Source organism: Microcaecilia unicolor, chromosome 1 (genome assembly GCF_901765095.1).
Source record: "Microcaecilia unicolor chromosome 1, aMicUni1.1, whole genome shotgun sequence".
Classification (NCBI taxonomy): Eukaryota; Metazoa; Chordata; class Amphibia; order Gymnophiona; family Siphonopidae; genus Microcaecilia; species Microcaecilia unicolor.
In genome coordinates, this window is record NC_044031.1 from 632,723,958 (window position 1) to 632,735,209 (window position 11,252).

At 42.5% G+C, this 11,252-nt stretch overlaps 1 protein-coding gene across 1 annotated transcript; it reads left to right on the plus strand.

Annotated features, from left to right (window-relative positions):
• Nucleotides 1-186: 186 nt before the first annotated feature.
• On the plus strand, nucleotides 187-9,688 carry LOC115481700 (vacuolar protein sorting-associated protein 28 homolog). The gene is made up of 4 exons (XM_030221031.1): nucleotides 187-347; nucleotides 1,694-1,747; nucleotides 6,436-6,527; nucleotides 9,201-9,688. The coding sequence occupies exons 1-4, from the start codon at nucleotides 264-266 to the stop codon at nucleotides 9,316-9,318; spliced, it is 348 nt and encodes a 115-aa protein (XP_030076891.1). The 5' UTR covers nucleotides 187-263; the 3' UTR covers nucleotides 9,319-9,688.
• The last annotated feature ends 1,564 nt before the right edge of the window (nucleotides 9,689-11,252 follow it).

Sequence of the window (11,252 nt, forward strand, 5' to 3'; positions counted from 1 at the left end):
CATTTTCTGGTTAAATATTGGAGTGGGAAAATAGGTGTACCTTTTCAAAAGGTGAGTAATTAAATATTAAAATCTGAATATTGGGAAATAAGTCAAGGTGATCTACATTCTGTTAGTAGGTATTTTGCTGTCCCCCAAGGGTTTAAAACATAGATTTGCTTTCTCCTCATGATCCGAGCTCAGATAGGAGTAACATTCATACATGAAATCTCTCCAACTTGCCTGTGGTTCATGTCTCCCTACAGCTGGACTGCCCATTAGCCATGGAGAGGATTAAGGAGGATCGGCCCATCACCATCAAGGACGACAAGGGGAACCTCAACCGCTGCATCGCAGACATTGTCTCTGTAAGTGGCCATTAACATGAGCATCCTTGGCTGTCAGTGACGTGTTTACCTGGAAGTCATCCTTGGGATAAGTAATATGGCTCACACACAGCAGGGGTATAGCCACCGGGGGAGAGGGGGTCTGCCCCCCCCTTTTTTTTTTGGCTCAGGCCTCTTCCAGAATTGTGACACCAGATGCCTGGCTGGCGAGGATGCTCAAGCCCCACCAGCCAAAGAGATTCTCTGCCCAAGCTCCTGTCTGGTGCCTGAGCAGCAGGAAGTCGATGGGGTGCTCCAGCCACTGATGCTGGCATTTCTGTGCATGCTCATTTCAAGCATTAAACTGAATATGCATGGAAGTGCCAGTGTCAGAGGGCAGAGCACCCTGCTGACTTTCATGTTGCTCAAACAGCACGAACGGAGGCTCCGTTAAGAATCCCTTCAGCTGGTAGGGCTTGAGCATCCCTGCCAACAAAGGTATGATTTGGTGGGGCAGCATTGGTGGAGGGGGGTAGAACTGGGAGGAAATGTTTGGCCTCCCCAAAAATCAAGATCTGGCAACGCCCCTGGCATACAGGTGAATGAAAGGACACAATGCATGCATATTGAGGGTAACTTTCAAAACTGTATGGGCAGATATGAAGTCTGCAGGTACAAAGGGAAAGTATGTATATGCTTTCCCTTTATTTTATTTTAGTTATTTAAAATCTTTTAAAACACCCCACATCAAAACGTTCTGCAGAGATTGCACCTGTTTTCTGAGGGTACTTTTTACAGCTAAAAGAAAGTGCATGGTTTTGAAAATGCAAAACATAGTTGTAGCAGCCATTGTCCTGAACCTGTCTCCAGGAATGCCTCCATTAAGATGAAGGTCCAAGTGCATGCATTACGGTCCAGCATATGGACTTGTCCTTGCATATAGGGTGGGTAGATTCAAAGAACATTTAGACCAGCAAATAGCTTTTGAAAATTACTCTTATTACCTGCTGTGTGATTGGCTGCTGAGGATTTAGCCCTTATTGACATGGAGTGGAGGAGTAGTTTAATGGTTAGTGCAGTGAGCTGACATCCTGGGGAACTGGGTTTGATTCCCACTTCAGCTCCTTGTGACCCTAGACAAGTCACTTAACCCTCCATTACTCCAGGTACCAAAAAAAACCCAAAACACACCTTAGATTGTGAGCCTACCAGGGACAGAGAAAGTACTGCATATAACATGTACTGCGCTGTGTAAGTCTAGGAGCGCTATAAGTATCAGTGTGCGTGCCAGGTCCAAACACTGTAAAATGCCTTTCTGTAAAGTTTTTTGTACTGCGGGCTGCATGGTGTAGTGAGGCATCTGTGTTGACTCATTTGCTTTCTTTCAGCTCTTTATCACAGTGATGGACAAGCTACGTCTGGAGATTCGTGCCATGGATGAGGTCAGAAAGACTCCTAAGACATTCCTTTACGTGTCTAACCATATTTCATGTAGTGCTACCAAAACATGGTTCTAAAGAGAAAGATCTTGTTTCAGTTTCAATTGTTGCTGTATTCTCTCCTGGTGCTATAATTGAACAAAGGTATTTTGGAATCTTCTCCTTTTTTATTTGCTTAATGAACGGATTAATCCAGTAGATGGGAAAAATCTATAAATTGCATCATGAGTTAAACTTGAGGATGATTGGATGGTTGTCCTGATTCATGGCTGTCGGTTTTTGAGGACAGTATCTCATGTTACCAGAAGCCAAGCCTGGAGCGTAGCATGCTGTCTGAGCAAATGCCATGATTTTGTGAAATGAAGTGATCTGCAAAAATTAGAATAATAGTCTAATATTTGGCAGTTAAAGTTTAAAGCAAAGAAGGGTAGAGTGATGATGCACATGGGGAGTAGAAATTCTAAGGAGCTGTGTGTCCTAGGAGGTGAGAGGCTGATATGTACAGACAGGGATCTTGGGGTGATAGTGACTGAAGGTGACAAAATAGTGTGACAAGGCGGTGGTCATAGTCAGAAGAATGCTAGACTGCATAGAGAGAGGTATAAACCAGCAGAAGAAAGGAGGTGTTGATGCCCCTGTACAAGTTGTTGGTGAGGTCCCACCTGGAGTATTGTGTTTTTTGGAGGCCGTGTCTTGCTAAGGACATTAAAAGACTTGAAGCAGTTCAGACGAAAGTGATGAAAATGGTATGGGGGGTTGTGCCAAAAGACCTAGGAGAACAGACTGGAAGACCTGACTGTGTATACCCTAGAGGAAGGAAGGACTTGGGAGTTATGATGCAGATGCTTAAATACTTGAAAGGTGTTAATATACAAACAGATCTTTTCTAGAGACGGGGAAATGGTAAAACTAGAGGACATGAATTAAGGTTGTGAGGTGGTAGACTTGGGAGTAACGTCAGGAAGTACTTTTTCACAGAGCGGGTGGTGGATGCCGGGAATGCCCTCCTGAGGGAGGTAGTGGAGATAAAAACAGTGATGGAATTGAAAAAGGAATGGGATGAACACAGAGGATCCTCTAATTAGAAAGAGGATGGTATATAAAATTAAAAAATCGTAAATGACTGCATGCATATTGATGTGTTGAATGGGCTTAGAGAGCGACTCTGGCTGTGAGGAACTAAGTCCAGTGCTTGGCAGACTTCTACAGTCTGTGTCACGTATATGGCAAGACAGATTTCTTTTTACTATCACTCCCATTATTATTAAACATGTACAATTTTGCATACGCACTGGCCCAGGCTAAGGAGGATCTGCATCTGCTGTACTCAGGCCCATGCCTTAAAAAGGAAGTCTGCCACTGCATTTGCACAGAAAAGGAATTGGATCCTCTGCTTTTCAAGTCCTGGCCAGAAGAACCGCTTCCACTGTGGTGGGCTCCAGTGAAGAGCTGCTTGTACTGCAGTGTGACTAGCCCAGGAGGAGGTGCATGTGCTGTTATCTAGAATGGCAGACCTGAATGAAAATTTGCTTCTGTTACTGAGAGACACTATCATTGGTCTGGGCTGCACGTGAAGACTACTGCTGTCACCACTGCCAGGGGGGAGAGAGAGAAGGCAAAAAGTTAAAAAGAAAATATATTGAAGTCAAATGACATTATAAACAGGGCTGTGGAGTTGCTACACCAAACCTTTTACTCCAACTCTATTTTTCTATTGTCCAACTCTGACTCCTACCGATATTAAGCTTTACATTTTTTGTTCTCAATCTAAAGTATTGGTAAATATAATGTATATATTATATAAATGATATATATTACATATAGTAAGTTTTTATTTTGAAGCTGAAGTTTGAGTTGGTACATTTTTATCAACTCTGACTCTACAACCCTGATTATAAGAATCGGTAAAATAATACTAAATATAGGGGAAAAGTACTAAAATAGAATAAAATGCAAAAGAGAAAAGTTATACAAGGTAAAGTGGAGCCAGGGTGGGAAGGTTTTCCCTGGCTCTTAAAAACAATTTTGGCTAGTGCCCTAGGTCTTAGAACTAATGTCCCCACATCTTGAGTTTGGTAATCAAAGAGCTGTTGTGCTAATTGATGTCAAAACAGTGAAGATACTACAAGATGAGATGTACAAAAACAGGAGCTGTGGCCATAATAACAAGTGGCTGCATCTTTTATGGAGTAGTTTTAAGGATATGTGGGTTATACATATAAATAAAATACAAGGTAGAAAAGAGGCATGGGATTATAAAAGTAACAAAGATTTCTTCCATTGTGTGGAAATGTTTAGGTACTTCTGGTCAAACTGTGCTTCAGTGAGTTCCTAAGTGAGTAATAGAAGCTGGAACAACCTCAGCCTTTGCATTATTCTACCCCCCAACACCAAAGACTTTAGTTTCCTGGAAGCTGTTCAGCAGATCATAGGAATAACTAACTTTCAGTAGCTCCTCATCCTTGACCTGCAGCTTTTCCTCTTGCTGTGTCGCCTGTAGTAAAAGCTTTACCTTTGTGAAAAGTGTCCACCAATGCTAGTGACATAGTTTGAGATATGCTGCACAATTCCGCTGCAACACTGCAGTGTTCTCAGCTCCAAAGGGAGGATCTTTCACACGACAGCTGCATTGTCAACTCTCACAGAGAGGGAAGTTGAAGAGATTATCCACCAGGATTGCCAGGCTCTGCATGGTCTGTGGAATACCTTTCAAACTACCTGATGCCAGAACCCATGCACTCTTAAGAGCCATACCCAGAGCCCTAAAGTACAAAGCCCTTAAATCCATTCTTTTTGATGTTTTCATCGAATGGACCACCATAAGCAGCACTTTTATCAAGGAACAGGTAAATGTACATCCGTAAACACAAGCAGAAATAAGTCTATCTGGTTGCCAAAATCTGCTTATCCTGTTGAAGATATGAAAGGTAATTCTAGAATCTGGGCATCCGCCTTTACATGCATAATTGTGTAAAATACTAGCATTTACACATGTCCATGTACACTTACTCGCATGAGTTCTATTCTGCAAATACCCGATTCACTTACAGTGAGAATTTCTGCAAGGGGCTCCCAGTTACACATGTAACTTACAGTTGGACGTGGCACTCAGCTGTGGGCACCTAAATGTTGGGTTACATCAGTGTTTTATCATGGAATCTGGACACCCAGGTTCCCTTATAAAATACCCTCCTACCTCATTCTCAGGGTGCCTAAATAGAGGAGCCCAGTTGGAGAATTGTCCCATAATCCATACTTGTGTACATGGTAGCACAGCACCATTTAACCTAACTACTGGACTCATTAATTTAACTAACAGTTTTGTAATACAGAATACCTTTATTTTCTGTGGTATAAGTTAAGCTACTTCATCCTAGAGACGGAAGTAAGAGCCTGGTGGTTAGAGCAGTGGGCTGAGAATCAGGGAATCCAGGGTTGAAATGCCATGGTGGTTCCTTGTGATCTTGGGCAAATCACTTAACCCTCTGGTAGAAAATTAGATTATAAGCCCTCTGGGGGCAGGAAAATACCTACTGTTCCTGTATAACTTGCCTTGAACTAGCACTGAAAAGGCTTGAGTTAAAGCCCTTACCCTGGCAGTGAAAAGCAGAGGCAGGAGCTGCGCATTAGGCCAAAGAAAATTAGAAGGGTTCAGATAAAAGCAGAGTCTGAGAATGTGAGAAAAGGAAATGTGTTTTCCCTTTAGTAGTATCTGTGAGGAGCACTTGCCCCCTAGTGCTATATATTCTCTATTTAACAGAGCAATGCAAAGATTCACAAACCTGCTGTATGGTGGTCTCCAATAGCGAGCTGCCCGGGAATGGGGTTAGCGGGGATTCCACAGAGATGGACCGGGGTGTGTGGGGTTCCAGCGGAAGTGTAGGCCTGCCCTCCCTGAACATATCTCAATGTACCCTGCTGGTCTAGTGGCCTCTTCGGGGCAAGAAAGATCCCCCCTCTTTCCTGCCTGCTACCATCGCTTCATCAAAATGGCCGCTGAGACTTCCACGGAAGTCTTGCAAGGTCACTGCTTGAAGTCTTGGCAGCCATTTTAAAGAAGCGGCGGTAACAATTGGATCAGCTCCAGCAGGAAAGAATGGGGATCTTTTCTACCCCTAAGAGGCCATTAGATCCACCAGGGTGCATTGAGGTATGGTTGGAGAGGGCACCCAGACTCAGTGCTGGAGGGGAGGGGAGGTGGATGAATGGATGGACTCATGGGAGGGAGGGGGGTGGATGGAATGTGGGTGCAGGAGGGGGGCTGGAAAAAGATTGGCGAGGGGGAAAGGGGGAAATAGAGCATATGGGGAAGAGGTTAAGGCGATATGCTGCTCATGAATGTTTGCTTTTTTGAAAATGTACATCTTTTTAAATTTTGTACTCTGTTAAATACAAAATTTTAAAAGTACATTTTCATTGCTTTCAGAATCTGGCTTTCTTTGGAATTGTGTAGGGGGGGAGGGGAACAAGCTGACTGTGCGTGGTAGGCGGGGCTAGGTGGGCCAGGGGTAGGGATGGCGATTACTTGTGGTAGGGACAGGTTAGATTTCTGTCCCAGTCAACTCTTTAGTCTCCAAGTGTCAGGGGACTGGATCTGAATTGCTATACAATGCCACTGTGGTCTATATACATTCATGTGATGAACGGGCATTCGCTGCTGCCATTGTGGTTTGTTGGGTCTTCGTTCACAGATCCAACCAGATCTGCGAGAGCTGATGGAGACCATGAACCGGATGAGCCATCTGCCTCCAGACTTTGAGGGTAGAGAGAAGGTCAACTTGTGGTGAGTGGTGTCACTGCTGGCGATCACTTTGTTGTACAGAAAGGAGAGGAAAGGTGTAAGGAAACAAGTTCCACACTGCATCTGTCTCATTCTCTGGGGCTTTTTTGTTTTGTACCAGAGTCCACCAAAATGCAAGTTATTACTGAATAATGAAATGTATGATATACATAAAAAACAAAATGAGATAGTAATTGAAAGAAATTATTTCCCTACACACCTCTAGCAAGTCTCTTCATAAAATGTGTAAATTGCTTCTCTAAAAAAACATGTGAAGTACTATAAAAACATAAAATATATTTAAAAACAGACAGTAAACAAATGTAGAAATAAGTATTGCTTTGTAAACCATTAATATCCAGCTTGTGTGTGTGTCTGTCTGTCTGAGTAACTTTCTCACACTCAGGAGCTAGTGTAGAGCAGAAGTTCAGCAACATGTCTGTCTGTCGCTTACACTGTAGGGCTGTTGTATAGTAGTGTGTATTTCTGTCTCATACTCTTGGGCTGGTGTATAGCAGAAGTCCACTACTACTACTACTTATCATTTCTATAGCGCTACTAGACATACCCAGTGCTGTACACTTGAACGTGAAGAGACAGTCCCTGCTCGACAGAGCTTACAATCTAATTAGGACAAACAAGAGATAAGGGAATATTAAAGTGAGGATGATAAAATAAGGGTTCTGAACCAGTGAACAAGGGTTAGGAGTTAAAAGCAGCATCAAAAAGGTGGGCTTTTAGCTTAGATTTGAAGACGGTCAGAGATGGAGCTTGACGTACCGGCTCAGGGAGTCTATTCCAGGCATATGGTGTAGCAAGATAAAAGGAACGGAGTCTGGAGTTAGCAGTGGAGGAGAAGGGTGCAGATAAGAGAGATTTACCCAGTGAACGGAGTTCCCGGAGAGGAATGTAGGGAGAGATGAGAGTGGAGAGGTACTGAGGAGCTGCAGAGTGAATGCACTTATAGGTCAATAAGAGGAGTTTGAACTGTATGCGGAAACGGATAGGAAGCCAGTGAAGTGACTTGAGGAGAGGGCTAATATGAGCATAACGACCCTGGCATGTCTGTCTTTTTGTCCCCCTATGATTTGTGACTGCAAGTTACAGAACCTTAGTATAATGTCTTGTTAAAAATTATATATCTCACACTATCTGGGTGGGTTACAAAAAACATGCACAATAATTAAACAATACAAAAATTCCAAAACAAACCATTCCAATTTCCTACTTACATATAAAATATTAACTATAATAACCAGGGCTAGATCAGATTTATTCTTAAGCTAATAGGCCAGACTGATTTCATACACATTAGACTACACTACGATAAGCTTCTTCCAATAGTACTGTCTTGAACTCCTTGAGAGAAAGGAGTAACCTTATGACAAAAGCTGGTAGCTCATGCCAAAGCTTGGGACCCATCACTCTAAACATAGATCTCCTATGCACAGCCATTCTAATTAGATGAAAAGAGGGTACCTCTGGTACATAAGTACATAAGTACATAAGTAGTGCCATACTGGGAAAGACCAAAAGTCCATCTAGCCCAGCATCCTGTCACCGACAGTGGCCAATCCAGGTCAAGGGCACCTGGCACGCTCCCCAAACGTAAAACATTCCAGACAAGTTATACCTAAAAATGCGGAATTTTTCCAAGTCCATTTAATAGCGGTCTATGGACTTGTCCTTTAGGAATCTATCTAACCCCTTTTTAAACTCCGTCAAGCTAACCGCCCGTACCACGTTCTCCGGCAACGAATTCCAGAGTCTAATTACACGTTGGGTGAAGAAAAATTTTCTCCGATTCGTTTTAAATTTACCACACTGTAGCTTCAACTCATGCCCTCTAGTCCTAGTATTTTTGGATAGCGTGAACAGTCGCTTCACACACCCGATCCATTCCACTCATTATTTTATACACTTCTATCATATCTCCCGGTTACACCACCAAAGAACTCTGCTAGGCTGATAAAGACGCAAGAGTAGGTGAAATCAATTTATGAAGCGCCTTAAAACTAAACATTACTGTTTGCTCAATTAGTAACCAATGGAAACTTTTTAAAATAGGTGTAATGAGTGTACTTAGGCACACCAGCCAGAACTCCGGCGGTCACATTTTGTGCCTATTGCAAAGCTTTAAGGCAATTATTTGTAAGACCCAGCAACAAACTGTAGAAATAATCAAATAAGGAAAAATCAGACTTTGTACCACCATCCTAAAATTAAAAGGTCTTAAAGCTTGTAAGACAACTGAGATTTTTTTTTTTACTTAGAAAAAAATCAAACTAGTTAATTTGGTGACTTGATATTTCATACTTAGTCCAGTATCAAGAACATAAGAGTAGCCATACTGGGTCAGACCAGTGGTTTCCAACACTGACCAATCCAGGGCACAGGTACCTGCCAGAAACCCAATTAGCATTCCATGCTACAAATTCTAGGACAAGCGGTGGCTTCCCCCATGGCCACCTCTAAATTACACAGTTTATGAGCAATCTGTTTTTATATCATCCAAGCATAGTCAGATAACAAAATCTGAGTTTTTAACATGTTGAGCTTCAAATGATTTCCCCTCAGCTACTTATTAATCATATTCAAATATAAGTGTAGATTCTCAAATGTTGCAGTAACTGAATTCTGTATTCACTCTGCTCTCTCTCCGATTTGTTATTGCAGGTTACAGAAGCTCAGCAACATGTCTGCCTCAGATGAGCTGGATGATTCACAGGTCCGACAGATGCTTTTTGATCTGGAGTCTGCATACAATGCCTTCAACCGTTTTCTTCACTCCTGAATACTGACCAGCCTGGCCTATGCTTCCCTCCATGAACTTGTTGACACTCACTGGAAAATGCCATCCATGTAGAAATCAGCCACATCCATCTTTATAAAGAGCACCTTCCTGCCTTCCATTTTAATCCACTAGTACTGTGGCCAACTTAGCATTACAGACATGGTGATGAAGGTAATGGCAGTGGAAACTGTGGCGCCTGTGTTCCTCAAGCAATTGGATAGGATGCTAGGAATTGGCCCCCAGGGTTATGACTGATTGTGGGTCTAGAAGCAAGCTGCATCGCTCAGCCAATCCATGAGTGCGGATGTGGGGTATCATCCTGGGTGTTTGGCTTTACAATGGAGATCAATAAAAGCCCCACTAAATTTTCTCTTTATTAGTGTAACATTTGTAAACCTCTGCTGGGACCTAAATTTGAGGATGGCAGACCAGTTATCTAAAGGGGAAGCAACCCTATTAAAAGCAGTCCTGGCCTTTTGTTTAGTCATGGCAGGTGTCAGTCGGAAACCATTTACCTGATGTGTAAAGAACAAGGGGAAGGGAGGAGAATGCAGAGTATGAGGTATGTGAGTTGCAGGGCAAGTATGTTGTGTGGGAGAGTATGAATGAGGTGGTAGCATGAGAATTGGGGGGGGGGGGGGGGAAGTGTTGAGTTATGGCTAGACAGCACCATGTATGTGAATCTTGATGGATAAGCAGTAACAGAAGTGCCACATTTCACTGACACCTTAGTCTCTGATTTTTGCAGCCAGAATACAAAGTTTGGTTCTAATGCTCAAGCTTTGTATTATTTGTTTATCAAAATGAGAATGAGGTGAGGACTAGGCAGGATTTGGCACAAACAGATCTGCTATACCAGTGATGAATGAAATGTGTCTTCTGTAACATTTGCTGTTTTATTTAATTATAACTTGTACTCCTTTTACATCAGTAATAAAAAGCACTTATGTTATTATAACAGCAGTTTTGAAACATCAGGGTCATGGGGTTAGAAATAGAGGGATAGGACCACCCTGCATCTCTATTATGATCTATAAGTAGAGTTAGGGAATGTTCACAGGGCTGCTCTCTCCTCGGCCGTGGACCTTGTTAGACTGGAAATCCAAGACAGACTAGGTGTTTGCCTAGAGCAGCAGCCCTACAGCAAAGTGAAAAAAGTCCTTTTACTCCCCCCCCCCCCCCCCTTGATGTCAACAAAGCCTTTGACACAGTTCCCCCCAACTTACAAATAAACCCCTTAAAGCAGGGATGGGAAACCTCAGTCCTCAAGGGCTGCAACTCAACTGGGTTTTCAGGATTTCCCCAATGAATATGTATGAGATCTGTTTGCATACAGTGGAGGAGCAGCCTACAGTGGCCTGAGAACCAGGTTTGATTCCCACTTACAGCTCCTTGTGACTCTGGGCAAGTCAAGTAAACATCCATTGTCCCAGGCACAGAATAAGTACCTATATGTAAACCATTTTGACTATAATAACCAAAAGATGGTATATCAAATCCCATCATCTTTCCCTTTAAAAAATATAAATGGATAGAGTTGGTCCAAAGAATAAATACTAAACTGGTCAGTGGTCTTCATCATACAGCATATGGGGACAGATTTAAATATACTATGTATACTTTAGAACATGGGTTCTCAAACCAGGCTTCAAGACACACCTAGCCACTCAGGTGCATGAGAGATATTTAATGCCCTATCACCAGTGTATGCAAACTTCTCATGTATATTCATTGTGGATATCTTAAAAGCCTAGGTGTATCCCATGAACTGCATTGAGAACCCCTGCTTTAAAAGAAATGTGGGACAGGTAATGTTACAAAGTTAGTTCTATATGGGTATTATAAGTATTCAGGAGTTAGGCCTCCAGTTGAAAGGAAGCACTGGAATAGCTCTGATATGTATTCAAAAATGTCTCTTCCAGTTCCCCAATATG

Coding starts and splice junctions, on each gene's coding strand:
- LOC115481700 (XM_030221031.1), top strand. CDS start 264: ATGGAGAGGATTAAGGAGGATCGGCCCATCACCATCAAGGACGACAAG. Junction 348..1,693: donor GCATCGCAGACATTGTCTCT/GTAAGTGGCCAT, acceptor GCTTTCTTTCAG/CTCTTTATCACAGTGATGGA. Junction 1,748..6,435: donor AGATTCGTGCCATGGATGAG/GTCAGAAAGACT, acceptor CTTCGTTCACAG/ATCCAACCAGATCTGCGAGA.